The following is a 16093-nucleotide window of genomic DNA, read 5'->3' as shown; positions in this document are numbered from 1 at the left end:
AGGTTTGGCTGATCAGAGGGGCAATAATCAAACTCTTCTGTTGCAGGCAAGCTGACTAACTCTCCTTGCAGTGTTGGGGTTTTACCTGCTCTTTGTCTGGCTGCCTTTTTTATTGAAATGAGTTTATTTGCACATGGGATTTTTTACATGGGACTAATAAGTCCCATTTTCATAGTACCTGATCTAATTACCTTAGCTTGCTGTTCCTATGCTTCCTATTGTATGTTCTGAGGATAAATTCTCTTTAGGATTTAACTTCTTGATCAGAGTTTTTTACTTTCACCTATTCTTTTGACTGTTTATTACCTCTGAAAGATTTTTGCTTTCAGCTAGGTGCTGCAACAATCTCACAGATCAACTACAAAGTAGTTGATCCTACTTTGGCATAAAAAATTATTTCCTTTAAGTCACAAATACATTTTAGGCAACATTTACAAAAGTGAGGTTATATATTTGAGAACCTCTGTGTATTTTTAGTAAGATCATTTCACAAGCTATAGTTTGAGAAACATAATTATGCTCATGGATATAATGCTGAAAACTTGCTTAAGATGAACATGATCCTTTATTTTGGAATTTGAAGGGGACAAGTGGGAATCATGACAGGAAGCAAAGTGTGCCTGCCTTCATAAATTCAGCTTGACTGAGCTGTATAATGATTTTTGTCATTTTCTGTAAGATTTATCTTTATATCTCTAAAGGATAAATTCCATCATTGTGTTCATCTTGTCATATGTCAGTATGTGTTTCTTTTTGGAGCAATTCACAAAATAGGGTAGAAGAAACAATTTTTCAAACAATTGGAATACCATATATGTTTGTTATCTAGCTGTTAGGAGGGGGAAAAAACCAATTAACAGTATCAAATTATCTGATGTTTCCTTGGTTCTGAAAAGGAAATGATGGAGAGAAAGAATACACATTTATACCAGTGTGTCTTCTGGATTAATCATAGAAGAGTTTCACAAAAGAAATATGGATTCAGATGAAAATACACTTGATAGTTTCATTCACTTGATGCCTTGGTTCTATGATGTCATTGATTACTATTTTATATTCTAAAATAAATTTTTTGTCTCTCCTATTGCAGAGAAATATGAATTATATACAGAAGCAATATTAAAAGACATTTGAAATTCCACTGGATAACAACCTGATCAAACTAATTTTAACTGTTCTTGCTCTGCATAGGATTTGAACTAGGTGACCTCTAGAGGTTCCTTTCAACCTAAATTTTATGATGATTCTATTATTAACTCCCAAAATATTATGAGTCTGTCTATCTAAGGAACTTGTGAAAGCCACTACCCTTAGAAGGGAATATTCTGTTTTCAAATAAAGAAGTGAAGTGTGGAAGAAATTGGAATGAAAGGAGATAATTGAGGTTGGTTGTATTCCCTGCTCTATTTGGGTAGTTAACAACAAACATAATCCTTATGTCATCAAGGCACATATTAGGGTATATAAAATATATGATACATATAGCATATAAAGAGTATTAACCCTCCTCATCTGGAGGCACCACTGGAAAGAACAGCTGTGTATCTGTGTTCTTTTAAAATTTAATACTATGTTACATGTCTCTTGCAAGACTGATACCAGTTTTATTTCACAGTGCATTTTGGAAACCTTTGGGTTTGAAGATGCATGTCCCACCCATGCCTTTCACTATAACAGTCAGAGCTTGAAGGGAGACTGTTTACACACAGCTTAATGCACAAGAATAATCTGTTTCCATTCTCATTCCCACCTCATCCTCAACAGATGCCACTAGTATCTTACAGACAGATTAAAGCTTTCTATAACATTGTGCTAAAGCATATGCAGTTGTGTGATCCAACTTAAAGCTGGAAGGCCTTTGGCTGTGAATAGCATGGTGAAGCCAAAGCTAATTAAATCTTGTTTATAAGCAAAATGGTTTTGATCAGGCTAAGCCTTATTCTCATATATCTACCTGGTCTCTGGCTGGGTCAAATTGTAGTCAAAGGCAGCTTGTAAAGTGTCATCTAAAGGGATGGGGTCTGTCAGAGAAAAAGGTGGGGTTGAGAGGGATTACCTCAAATTTTACCTCCCATCTCCTCCTGGAATACTTAAGTAGAGTGAATTTAAAATTTGTGTTTCAGAGTGGTCTGCACCTGTCTTATCTTGGAAAAGTTTAATTATTGTTTGTGGGCAATAGTTGACATGAAAACAATTCCTTTGGATTCTTCTTAAATTTTGATATGACCTAAATGTCCCATTTTACATTTTAAAAATATCCTATTCTTGTATCTTATTTGAAGAGAGACCTTTCAAAATTGTACTTATATGTCTTGTAAGCAGTATGACACAGCTGCCTTCAAATTAATTGTTGAACATTTTACTAGATATAGTGTTTGAATTGGAATACATTTTACAGCCTAATTTAGTTTAGGGTTGTTGTTTTGGGTAAAGAGAAATCTTGAGAAAAAGGATTTGAAAGAAAGAAGTTTCTGCTTTTGGATCCAGTTCAGGCTAAGAATACTTTATACGTCTCAAATGCTCATGACACTCAGAAAACTGGTTTTTTACGCCACTATGGGCAGACTCTTCTTTGCCTTCAGTGTGTTAGTATGTGCATTGATCCTCAGAGGTGTCAAGAAGTCCAGTACTTTTAGAATATAGAACAGTTCACTGGACAGATGAAGAAAATGTATGTATAGATCCTGGCATTTCTTAATAACTATACATCATTTAAGGTGTGATTCTACACATTAATGTGCCTATTTGAAAGCAATACCAGTGGACTGAGAGTAGGAGGACAGCAAAAACAAAGGCAGGGTAGTGTGGACCGCTGATAAGAGCAGTACTAGACAGAAAGAGCATTAAAAGTGGTTTCAGATTAAAACATACCAACTGGTCTTATGCCACCTGGAATACTGACATTTTCTAATTTGATTCCTGGCTCTTTCCTGACAGACTCTGCAGGCTCAGGTAGGTCAGCCTAGTTTGTGATTCGTTTTCCCACATCTTTAGGCTGACATGACAGTATCTACCTGCTTCATCAAAGCGCTGTGAGTTTAGAAATGTTTCTAAAGCACTTGAAGGTTTAAAGTGTCACAAAAACACAAAGAAACATGGAGTAATTAGGAGTTGAAACTTTTAACAGTGCTGTGATGGATTTATAATTATCTTTTTCAAGGAAACAAAGTGAAATGAATACACATATAGAAATTTCAAGAGCATAAATCAGTATGTCTTGCCCTTATGCCCATCACCTCTCTCTAGGTGGGTTTGAACCTTGGTAGGAAACAGGAGGTAATGCCTCTCATGAATTGTTCACTTGACAGGTACCAGTGGTTGCCAGCACCTGGCAGTGTGCCAGGCTAGATACACACCCATGAAAATTTTCACCCTGGCTTGTCTTAGTTGCCTGTGTTGAAATTGAGATGGGAAAGCAAGACTAATAATTTATTCATATCATTTTATGTTTGTAATGACAATACTTGTCATAATAGCACTCTGTACTGTTAGAGTGCACTTTCCTTCTTTTCAGTGTAGGAAGCCTAAATGAGTGTTTTTACTTAGTTGCTCATTATGTGCTGAACCCCTCCTCTGGTTTGGCTTTTTGGTTTCTATTAGATACTTTTTGTTTGATAGAAAAACTAGTCACACTTTTGTTGTGATCTTTTTACAAGTTATTTTTCATGTATTAATAATTTTTATGTTTAAAATAAATACATGATTGTGCATAGATCATTATTAGCTCCCAGATAAACAGTAATTTAGGGCTCTGTTAATTCCTTTATTCAAAACAGTTGTTATTTTACCAAAAGCAAATCCTGGAAAAAAAATCTGCATATTAACAGATTATTCTTTTTTTTTTCATAATAGTCTAGTTGCATAAAGGAGCTTTACAGATTAGCATAACCATCAAAACAGTGTATCCTTGCTGTTGCTGAAATAACAATTTGGAGCTTTCTTTTTCTTGAGAAAAAAGTTCCAAGAAGAGATTCCCAGTGTTTTGTAACAATCACCCTAAAACTCCGTAATTTTGCTGCTGAATCCACTAAAAGAAAAAAATGCACAAACATTTACTTTTTTTTTGAGTGACTACACTAGATAGTGACTCAACAAAGCATCAATTAAATTAAATTAGTGAAATTAAATGGTGGGCTGCTTTGTGTGTGCAGCTGCAGTTGCTGAACACACATTTTCTGGAGGGGAAGTGCTGAAGAGATGGTTTGTTAGTCTCCATTTCAAACCATTAATGTGCCAGGTCAAAAGTTCCCATATAGACAGAAATAAACAATAAATGGTAAAAGACGGTAGTGTAGACTCCACTTAGGTGGAATCAAAGGTGACCTTTAAAAATAATTAAGTGACTTCCCATGCTTAGACTTACCTTTCTGCTGTACTTTCCCTTCCTCCTGTCATTCACCTCTGTAGAAAAATTTATTTTTCTCCTATCTACATTTTGTAGCTTTAGGAACACTTTGATGGGAGTCTCAGGGTTAAAACCATTACCATTGTCATGCTCCTTCAATAGCTGACAGCCCATAAATAGTAGCTAAATAAAGTATTTGGCAGAGTATCAGTATTTCTTCAATAGGGATTGTAAAACAATGAATCTGTAGTTCTCTTCAAGGTTTGTGCTTAAAATCATGGAGTCACAGTAACACAGGGAAGAACAGAGTCACAGAAGATTAGATGAGATTGCTAATGAAAGGCCAAGACACATTGCTACCTCATGGCTCAGTTTGCCTGAGTGTGGGGATTGTCTGTGCTTCTACTCTGAAAGAGCGTTAGGATTTGTTTAGAACTTTCTTCATGCCTTGCTTTTCAGCTGCAGTTTAATGTGCTTGCTCTGAGCAAGGAAATTATGCTCCTGTTCTTCCATTAAAATAAAGGAGTAATTTTAAAATAGAGAGATAAAAAAAATATTTCCCAGGGAAAACATTTACCAAGCAAACCCCATTATAAGCATTCTAGAAAGGTACAAGCATACCAGCTCTTCCCCTTATGGTTCCAAACATTACTTCCTGATCTCACTGATTTACTGGGGAATGCATATGTAAATAAATAACAAACAAATTTATCGATAGTGGTTGTAATGTTGCATGTAAGGAATAATCTTTACCCTATTAAATCCTTAGTGCTGCACAATAAACTTCTGTTGCATGTACAGTACCTTTCAATATTCTTTTTCAAAGGGAGAAGCTGCAATGTTCAGGTTATTTTTTATGGTGGTCATGAGGAAAATTAAACATGCTTTTGGGCTGTATGAGACAGCTGTCAGAGTCTATGATTTCTAGTGTAGCATCCTGGTGTCAATCATTAATAAATGGATGAGTATTTATGTGCTCAGAAGAGAAAATTAAATGCTTATGATATTTTTCCAGGTATCAGCAGGGAAGAACTAGTAGCAATTAGCACCAAGTAATACTCTCTTTAGGAGTCTCAGTAAAAACACCAAAATCAGATAAGTATGGACTTAACTCTGTTTTTATTTAGGTGAGTGGAGACTCCTCATCAAATTACTGATTTATTTTCATATTGCTGTGGGATGACTTGCCCTGCTGGAACAGCACCTGGCTCTCTGTCTCCCATTTTCTCTGTATCTGTGCAGTTGGACATAATATGCAACACTTCATAAATTCCACACTCACACAATCCTCCACTAACAACAGAAGGTTTGTCAGACCTGGATTTGAAGTGTTTTAATGGATTGGTGTACTTGAATGTGTCAGGAGGTGCTGAGCTTCCTTTGTCTTTTCCTTCCCTGGCATTTTATCTCCAACGTGCACTGTGAGTATGGTTTCTAACATGAGTGTTATAGATACAATCTTTTTTTTTTTAAATACAATTAAAGCTTGTTTCTCAGCAAAGTAGAAGCAGCAGGGTTAGTATAGGTTCTTGACACAGCTGAAACACAAACATATTGCAGAGACCTCAATATACTATTTCCAGTCCAGCTCCAAGATGTGCAAAGATGAAGTGCTGGTAAATGTCTCACTCCTGTGGAGCACTAAGATGCCTAACAAAATTGCTTGGGTGGGTCTTCCTGCTCATTCCAGCTCTGCCCACATCCCTATTTGGATAGCAAATAACAAGACTCTTCCAAAGGGCCTCTTAAGATAATTTAATTAATAGTTAAGAAACATGTTATGTAGAAGACTTAAACTCAGAATCAAAACCAGAAAGATGCAAAAGATGGCACCAAGGAGACCAATACACTCTAGTACTGGTTTAAAAAATGGAGTTTCCATATTGCTAAGGACAAAAAATGGTGTAAAAACTCTGTAGAGTTGGTATTTTATCAGAAATAAAGTATTCCATAAATAGGACTAAAAAAAAACCAAACCAACTTCTAGATCTGTGCTTAGGATAATAAATTTTATTACATTCACTCCCATGATCTCATAAAAAAAGTTTTGACTAACAGAGATCATGAGTTAAATGGAAAACCTGAGAGAGAAATTTGCTGTTGTTTCCAGTGTATGAGATGTGTTCCAAACTGAAGTAGAAAAATTAATTCGCTTACAGGGATTTCTGTGACACAGTGATAAATCTTTAACTGAAATAAGCATTCACCTTCTTGCTGGCAGTAGGTACTTTTGCAGTAAGGAAAATAAACTTTGGCAATATATTTTGTCTCTAATTACTATATCAACCCACGTACTTCTGACAGCAGCAGAGAAATATGGTGAAAAGACTGTGGCTTATGGTTGAAGATGAACATGCATCTAATCACTGCAGTTTCTACAGTAAAGAGAATGAGAAGGTAAAAGCAGAAAAATTATTTAAACAAAGGAAAATTATGTGGTGAAATGAGAACCTGAAGAGGCAAAATTAGGGGTTTTTTTCAGACTTAAAGTTGGTAGTTTTAGAGGTTTCCAGTATACTACATGGGCTGCAGCTAACAGTGCTGTGAGCTCACTGAAGCAGTTAGTGTTGAAATTATTGTTACTTTCCATGGTTTATCTAGCAAGATTAAAAAAATATAACCAACCAACCATACTATAATTTAGAAGTAATTTAACATAAATGTTGCATGAGTCCATACTTGTTATGTCTAAAATTTTGCATTTCCCATCTGGACATTTTCAGCACCAAAATTATTCACATTAACAAGAGTCATTGGACCAACACTCAGAAATCGATGGCTTCTCCAAAGATGTGGAGGTTCTTGATTTTTTGTTTCTTTTGCTTGCATACATTTGCTAGTTAAAACATATGGTATTACAAACATGAATAGTTAAGATTTATTAGAGGTACACTGTAAATAACAATTTCATAGGCTAGATGAACTTGCTTGTTTTTTCTTTACTCTTACTACTCTTTTCAGAAAGCTAGGTTTCAACCTACAGGTTCACCTGTATGAAAAGTAAAAGTCAGCTCTAAGATTTATTTTCATTCAGAAAGTATTTCAGTTATTGATGCTGAAAGTTAAAATATAAAGGAAAGCATCTTTTCTTTATTTGGCATTCAGATTTTGGAGGCCACATTCTAAGTTCCTGTTTAAAACAGAAAGTAGTTCCATTAAACAGTTTAAAAGTTTTTGTCTTATGAATGATGTGAACAATCTTTTGTATGGTGGTTGACTTTGATATCTTTGGTTCAGAAAAATAATCCTCTCTGGGAAGTTCTGTATCTTCTTCAGGAAAATTACCACGGTGCAAACCCAAAGAAAATCACTGATTTGTGTTACCTATGCATAGCAGCTTAGGTTTTAAATTTAAAGGAGATATTCTGATAAAATATTTGCTCCAGAGAGATGAAGCAAATGTGAGAATCAGAAATATTAATGCTTTAATTTGGATTAAAAATGCATTTGACAGACAAAAAATATGTTTTGGAAGCAAATAATTAAATTGTTGGGAAACTAATTGGATGTAATTAGACTAGAATCTATAAGCTGAAATAAGAAACCACAGTAATGGTGATCAAGATTTTCATAATGGTAATTAATATTCAGGTATTGATTTCATTAATTATTAGGTATACTCCTAACCTATTTTCACCATTAAAATAGATATATAGATCTAGAATAAATATCCAAAATTGTGTTAAAATATGATGGAATTTTGCAGTGGAAATAACAAGTGATTCAGTAAAATCTTATTTATTGGTTACAATCTTGGCATTATAGGTAAGATTGATGCAATTTAATTACACAGTTCTTAGTCACAGCTGATGGTGGGACAGTACCTTATCGAAAGTGATTGTTTTCATGTATGTTGTAATAATTTTAAATTGATCTGCATGCTGAAAATCTGATATTATTTTTTACACTTTAAGATATAGAAGCTGGAAGTGTGATGATATCCATTTAAATGGCATTCAGTTAATGTAAAGTATTATTCATAAACAGGAAGAATAAACAAATTGTTGATTTGTTGAGTGGAGTATGACCAGGTGTCATAAAAGAAATGAGCCAAAAAGGTCATTCTTATTGCTATACCTCAATTCACACCAACAAAACAAAAAAAAAAAAAATGCAAATTGCAAACTGTTATTAGCATGAACATTCATTCATACGGGTTAGACTACAAGTTGGAGTTTGGATTAGGCTGTCATTTCTGACTTCTGCTTCAGTTGTTGCCTGATGTATTAATACTGTGCATAATAACATAAAAATGGGCTTTTAAATGTACAGCATATAGATGAATTGTATCTAGATAAAATCATTTTGCCTGGAGTATTGGGTCACTTATGTTCTTTCTTGAAAAGAGCAAACTAAAATGAACAGGGTACCACTATTTTGGCTGCTGCTTTCAAATGGTATGAATTGATGCCTCTGTGTAAACATGAAGCTTCAAAGAAACAGGACTTGTGTTCTAGTAAAACACAAGGAACACAAAGATAAGCTACTTTGCTGTTCTATTGGCAGCTGATAGGAATATCAGATGCCCACAAGTGTGATAGTAAAGGATACAATCTTGGATTTGCCTTTTCTAACAGAACATGATTTCTCACCAAAGTGAGAATTGTGAGATTGTGTTTCCATACTCGAAGCAATGTTCTGAATACTGGGATCTGGAGGCTAAACTGAAGATACAACTATCTCATCTTTTATAAAGGTGCTTTCTCCTTGGAAATTTCATTTCTGTACAGTGACAAAACCTATCCCTGATACCACCAGTAGTGTTAGGCATGGTCTTATTCTGCAGCTGCAGCATCTATCATCAGATCATAAATATGTTTTCTCCAAATCAGGAAGGTAATTTGTCAGAATTCCTATTTCAATTACTGCTTTGCTGGGGCTAAAGCTATGCACAGTGGTGTGCACTAGACAGAGCAAAAAAGAAAGAATTTAGTGCAATAATCAGTTAATTTGTGATGAACCTCACTTTCAGAGTCAGACATGTTCAGCCACCTGTAGGACTGGCTTATACAGGACTGCTGCTTCCTTAAAGCTTTTTGGTTTTGATTGCATATTACTTTCTGGGCTTTGTCCTGAAGTCTGTAACTCATGGTAGCTGAAGCAGGTTTTTTGCCTAATAGATCCCTTTGCTGGAAAATTGCTACTCTATGTTTACATTGCAGTACTGGAGAGATTGTGTATTCTTGAATGTAAATGAAAATTATTGCATCTCCTAAATGAGCCTAAGATTGTGTAATGCATCATTTTATAGAGCATGCTCTTAAGGTCATCTGTTTATTTTATTAGTTTCTGATAATTGTAATATTTCACACAGTGGATAAAAGCAGGAGAAACTGGGGCTGTGCTTTCTTTTTTGCAGTTTTTGCATTTAGTAGCATAATCACAATCAGTTTAATCAATGCAATGAGCTCCATGTGGCTGTCCAGGAATATGGAATAGATCACTGAAGGAAGTTGCAGCCAAATTTGTATAACTTTCATTTTTTGTATCACTGGCACACAGGGAGGAGGAGGGGAAGGCTGGCAAACCAAGTGTCCTAACTGAGATAAGAGATTAATGACTACAAGTCTGCCTAATTAAGGTTCTCTACAAGCATGGAGCCTTGTGGCAGTAATTATTTTGCTGAGCTATAGTCACTCTGATAATATTTTTCTCCTAGTATTTGCATTTGTGTTTATGTTTTTTCTACATTCTCGTACCAAGTTGTAAAATGTATATAATATAAAATATAAGATTTTGTCTGCCTAAGTCTCCTAAATTATTCATGCTGTAGTTGCCTGAAGTGAATTTAGACATGATTTTTGCTAAATTAATATGACTTGTATGCAGAAAATTGTGGATATGTTTCATAGAAAATAGATTTCTCTTTATTTGCCTTCTTGCTTGATTCTTTTGTCTCTATGAAGATATAATTTCTGTTCTTTGAGTTTTGCCATTAAAAATTTTTGAATTGATATTTTATGACAAAAGTAATACAGAAAAGCCCTGATTTGTTTTATTGCAGAAAAAAAGCCATTTTTCTATGTAGATATTTGATCTTGAATGTTCAAAAATGTACCTCCCTTTTCTTTCCCACCCTCCTCCTCCTAAAGCTTGCAAATTATGTTCTAAGACTGCATTGGTAAATATTCTTCAGAAAAGATTACAGTCCTATCACTCTCAGGCCTGTGCTGAGCCCCAGTTAAATGCTGATGTTTTATTTATTGCAGATGGGGAACCCAAGGGGATTTCACCACTACTCACCCTCGGCCTGTTGTCAAAGTAAAACTCTTTACAGAAAGCACCGGGGTGCTGGCACTTGAAGATAAAGAACTGGGAAGAGTGAGTATTATGTGCAGAGAAGAGAAATATGTGAGAAATGGTGGGTAGAAGTGTGAATATTGATAAAACGTGCCATAAAATGGTATGAGACCTTCAGTACCAGCCTGCTCTGCTGTGGCTCTACCAAACAGTGCTTTTCTTATATAAGGGTGACTTCTACCAGTGTTCAGAATGTGGTAGGTAGACTTCAATTACCTTTCAGAAACTTACATCAGTCGTCCATGGTGGGTTTTTTTTCTAGTTTAAAACATTAATTTCTACATGACATGTCAATGCTTTTAACTATTTAAATTAGGGAGAGAGGTTAAGACTTGGAGTATAATAAATGTTTTAAACAATGGGGGAAAGGAAAGGAAGGGCTAAAGTGGTAGAAGGATGGGGCAGAATGGGAGAAGAGTGAGTGATAATATATGAGAGTAAAATAAGAGCTTATTCTTGTAATCCATGAGCTTTTCCTCCATTTTTGTGTTTTTCCCTATCTTGACAGGATAATCTGATATTGCCTCAGTGAGAGGACAGTGCTGATAAAGCCAAGGTCATGCATTTGATTGCCATATGGGCTATCCACTTAAAAGCTGGACTCAATGACCCTTCTGGGTCCCTTCCAACTCAGACTATTCTGCAAATTCTGTAAATTTATCCTTCTTAGGATAGAATCAAGAGCTAAAGTGTGCAGTGTATCATAGAAAGAAGAGGATAGGGTAAATAAGGCAGAGAGGGTCTGCAAATCTCCCCCTCTTCTCCTGTTGAAATTTTCCACCCTGACATGGAACACATGGAAGATAACTCACATTTTAATGTTCAGTTCTACAGAGTCCTGGCTGTTTCTCATTCAAGCAAGCACAATCTGTAGGAAAGATCTGGGCTCTTCTGCACTTTGTGTCCTCTGAGCACAGGTGTTTATGCAGAGACATGTTCTCCCATACATTATGTTTCTTTTTGAGATCAGGACTGTATCTTCAGGATTACTTCTTGCCTCATCTCATATCCTTCTAAGGTCACTTGGTGTAGGCAGGATCTTCATGGGGAAGGTTCCCATGGGAGTAACACCCTGGAAAGAGCCAGGCAGGGTGACAGGTACAAAGGAGGCACAGGTGTGAACTCAGCAAAACAGTCATCAGTATCTGGATTCAGAACAGTGAAAGAGACACTGAAAGGGTGAAATTGCAGGAACTGCATCGTGTTACTAAATGCAGAGAAGTTCCATCTCTGTCCCTCCTTGCTCAGTCCTTTTAAAGAAGCAAAAGGGAAGTCAAGTGTCGAGGTGAAGGTTGCTGGAGGAGGGACTACCTGGCCATTGTGAACAGTAGGCAGCATACTTATTGCCAAGGACTCAGAGATGAAAAGTACTATCAATATAAAGAGGCTTAGTATCACAGGTTTTAGCAAGATCCTCTGTGTCTGCAACCTCTAATATCCAAAATTTAGGTACCAGCCTTGGTCTGCTTTCTTATGCTGCAGCTTGTCTAAGTTTCCAGCACAGGAAGTTAAAAGGTTTCAAATTTAAAGAATAATGTGTAGCTTTTGCCTTAGTTTTGTCTTGTGGTCACAGATGATTGGTTTGTGGGTTTTTTTTTTACTTTTTCCTGTCCCTGCACACTTCTGGCTGCCTTCTGACACATCTGTGTTTGTCACCTGGTCAAACCAATTTAAAGAAGGTGTCTTGGTTGGGAGGGGCAAGGGGAAAGAGAAAATATAGGTAATTGAGACCTCAGTGCCCTGTTGTTGGAGTCTGACCTAGCTTTCCCAAAGACAAAGCTAGATGTATAAAAGATGAGGTAGGGAAGAGCAATCTTCTTTTTCTGGTTCTTACTTTCCTGGTATTCTTCGGGAAAGAGTCTGTTTGCTTTTATCAGATGCTCTGAGATTTGGTAGTTTATACCAGAATAAGCCTATTAAAATAATTCTTCTTGCTTTTTTTTTTTTTTTTTTTCCCCTTGTGAAAAAAGATAAAGGCCATCACCTTTTTTCCCCTTTGCATTAAAGCTTGTGCAGAGATTGGGAATAGCAAATAGGAGTACCCAAAACATGCCTGGATACTGCTTTTCTATTTTACAATGCACTCCTGGTTTACCAAAAAGGTCTACATCCTTGCCAAATAACACCTCCTGAGAAAGATAAATCAGTAAAAGATTAGCCAGCCACAAAGACCCTGTGTACAGCACTTGGTCTTTGGCAGTGAAAAATAACATAAAAAGTGCATGTTGGTTGTGCAGTAGCCTGTTTGGGTGTCTGTCCTTCTGCACCTCCCACATGTGGTAAAACCTGTGGTTTCTAATAGACAACTTCCAGCTCATGGAGTTAGGTTCTCAATTCAGGAGAAAAAGGAATCTTCCAACTTACTTGTCTGGTTTAACCAAAATATTTGTGAGTGGTGGTTGCTAGCTTCAGGGGAGATTGGGAGAAGATTTGACAGAATTTTTACATAATAATTTGCAGTACTGTGGACTCTCCTGGTACACATTTTAGCTTTCAAAGCCTTCTTTTGTGGTGATGTCTTTGTTTTCCAGTCTGAGAGATTTAAATTCAAGTAATGTTTGAAAAGATGCAGGGTCCTGTTGGATAAGCTTAATTTTTATAAAGTTTGGCAACTTTGTGCCTGGCAGTGACTTGCAGGAGTACATCTGATCCAGGTTTCTTATCCTTGGAAAAGGTCTGAAGATACTTCCTACTGGTATTTTTCCTGTACTTAAAGATTCAACTCAAATCTACCCTTTCTGAGGTAGGCTTACTGTGAACATTAATTCTCATCTGTCAAGTACTTTCCTAAAATTGTGTGTCTTGACCTGATACCACTTTTCTACATCACTGAAGCTTGCATTTCCAATACCTTGCAGTTGTTCTGAAGGTTTTGTTCTGTTTAATCTATAATCAGAAACAGAAGGCAACATCAAGTTACATGATTTGAATTTTGAACTTCCATCATATACCAAAAGGTTTCTTCTGCCACCAAGGGATCAGTTTTTTTGGAAAGGAGATCTAAGATATGAAATACGGAGCCAGCAAAGGTTTCCCCAGTACTGTAGATGATAAGGTATTTCCATTGAACCCATCAGTGCATGGTGATTTCTCTAACTTATGACCTTAAGGTGTAGACCCTGATATCAGCAGGCCCTTCATTTCTGGAGAAGACACCAATATTTCCAGAAGTAACTCACTCATTGGGGAGCAGAAGGGATGCAGCCTGTGCTTGCAGTAGAGAGACAGATCATACTTAGAGTTTATGTACTCCATGTTTGAAAGCTTAGGCTGGGACATCCTGACCTCTACTGCAGAAGCCACCAGGTCAGCACCAAGTGATAGAAGGGCTGATGTTTGTACTTAAGATCTTTTCTCTTCAAAGCATTTAAGAATGTGGTTGCTGTGTCACTTGTCTGATATGGCTGTCTTCCTCCAAAAATACCAATAAACACAGTTGTGAATCCCAAGAGAAGATTTTGCTTGCTGCAGGATGTTATTCTGGCTTCCTGCTGACCACTTTCAACCAATAATAAATCTTAACCTTTATTCTCTGTTCTACATGAACTGGAGAACAGTTGTAGAAATTCAGTTTTTCAGTGAAATTAAAAACAGAGATGAGTGCTGCACAAAAGGGGAAATAATATATTTGGATTTGGGTTCTGTAGAACATGAGCTTTTGGAGTGGTCTGTGTCTGTATTTGTGCAGACCTCTACATAAAGTGAATTGAACCCCTGACTTTAACTTCTAGAAAGTGAAGAAGACTGCATCTTTGAAGCTAAACTTAATCTTGTGAGGAAATGTTAAGAACTTACTTTTGTCAAATATCTTTGAAATTTGTGGTAGAGATTTTATGTGACTGATACTGATCTGGCCACTTGAATTATTTTTGTATGTGCATACAGAAGGCAGAATTTATGTTTGCATTTTGTACGTGTAACAGCTGAGAAAGTGTGAAGAAGCCTTCAAGAGTTTGATGTAACTACTTCTGAAAAATCAGCCTGGTGGGTTCTGAAACACAGGGATCTGACACCACTTTTTTGTGTTCAGTACTTTGTGTATAAAGATGTTCAAACCTAGTAATTGAAAGTGACAGCCCTTGTGAGTGCTTAGCGCACATGTGGATACAATGTGAGAGCAGCAGGTGGTGTTTGATTGCTGATACTTTTTGAACATAAGAGTATTTCAGCCTTGTTGCTCTGACTATTCAATTAAAAGAAAACTATTGTCTCACAGCCTGCCTGTCACAGTCAGCTGCAACCAGCAGTAATTAGCTGTGCAGCTATGCTTTTTGGGTTTTTTTCTTTTAGTGCTGTTACTGTCTGTTAGGTTTAAAATTTTAAGATAGCAGTACTGGCTAGGTACCTATACTCACAGGATTGATGGGTTTCTGAATGTCGTCTGCACAGGGCATCTTGTTTATCTTCAGTGCCACATTCAGAGAGCCCCTGAGCAGAGACAGTTTCATTCTGTGACTGTTAATTTAAAGCCTGCCATCCTGGGGATTGTGTTTCTCCATCGCACTTTGAAATTACTGAGGTTTCTCAGGCTTGAGTTCTTCTGTTTTTCTTTTTTAAGTCTGGAAAATTTTAAGAGGTTGCTTCCCCTCCCTTTGTCTCTTGCCCCCCAAGCAGTCTGCCTGTCAGCACTCTGTGATGTCTGAGTGCTATTGTTTCCACTCTAACAGGGGGTTCTCAGTAGCTTCTTTGAGAGTGCCTCTTATTGAAAATGCTTGAGATACTTTGCATTCAGGCTTTGTCTCTCTTAGATGTGGGGGAGAGGCTCTTTGGGAAGGACTCAAAGACTACTTTCATCAATTGCTAAGACCTGCTAGGGTAAGTGTTCAGCCAGCACCATCAACAGAGGTTGATTGTATAAATTGTGAAGTTTTCCCAGTTCTTTTTCATCAGCAGTATTCTAGATAGCTCTCTCACCATGTGCCTATTTAGTCTCTCTGTTGTTTCTTGTTTCATTTTAACCACCTGCTACCCAAAGCCTTGTCCCAGTGTTTCAGCTGTAATGAAATCATAGCCAAAAAGCAAGAGATCACTCAATAGGTGAGATGATAGAGCTTGCATAGAAAACTGATAAACTCCCTTGGTGATTGAGCTCTTGTTAACCCATTCTTTAGGGGTTCCCAAGGTCATAACTTTTCTAAGGGAATTACTCTGAAGAGAGACATCTCCTTTTGCCTTTTCTACCTCCAATTTTGAGCCTCTTCTTGAGCTTCTTTTTGTTCATCCTCCTGGCAGTAGGGTGTCATGCTCAGGGAAAGTGGGAAAGTGGTGCAGTGCTGTGCTTGGCAGGCTGCTGCTGGGCCATTTGATGGAACTTCTTGTCACACTGACAGCAGCTTCTGGCTTTCTGATAATCGCCAGTCTTTGGGCAAGAGGCTCTCATAACACAGAACAGCTCCAAACTTTCAAGTTAGGGCAGAAGGTATCTTGAGAAGAGTCACTAGATATTTC

At 36.8% G+C, this 16093-nt stretch overlaps 1 protein-coding gene across 2 annotated transcripts in view; it reads left to right on the top strand.

The window, feature by feature from the left end:
• Window positions 1-16093, top strand: part of CADPS2 (calcium dependent secretion activator 2) — a 280136-nt gene that overhangs the window by 124407 nt on the left and 139636 nt on the right. For both annotated transcript variants that reach the window (XM_079303954.1, XM_079303955.1), the window contains exon 7: window positions 10555-10666. In XM_079303954.1, coding sequence (XP_079160080.1) covers window positions 10555-10666 — 112 coding nt within the window. The remainder of the gene's footprint in view (window positions 1-10554; window positions 10667-16093) is intronic.

This window comes from Erithacus rubecula, assembly GCF_903797595.1.
Source record: "Erithacus rubecula genome assembly, chromosome: 4".
In the NCBI taxonomy this organism is placed as follows: domain Eukaryota; kingdom Metazoa; phylum Chordata; class Aves; order Passeriformes; family Muscicapidae; genus Erithacus; species Erithacus rubecula.
This window is presented reverse-complemented; position numbering and strand designations above follow the sequence as displayed.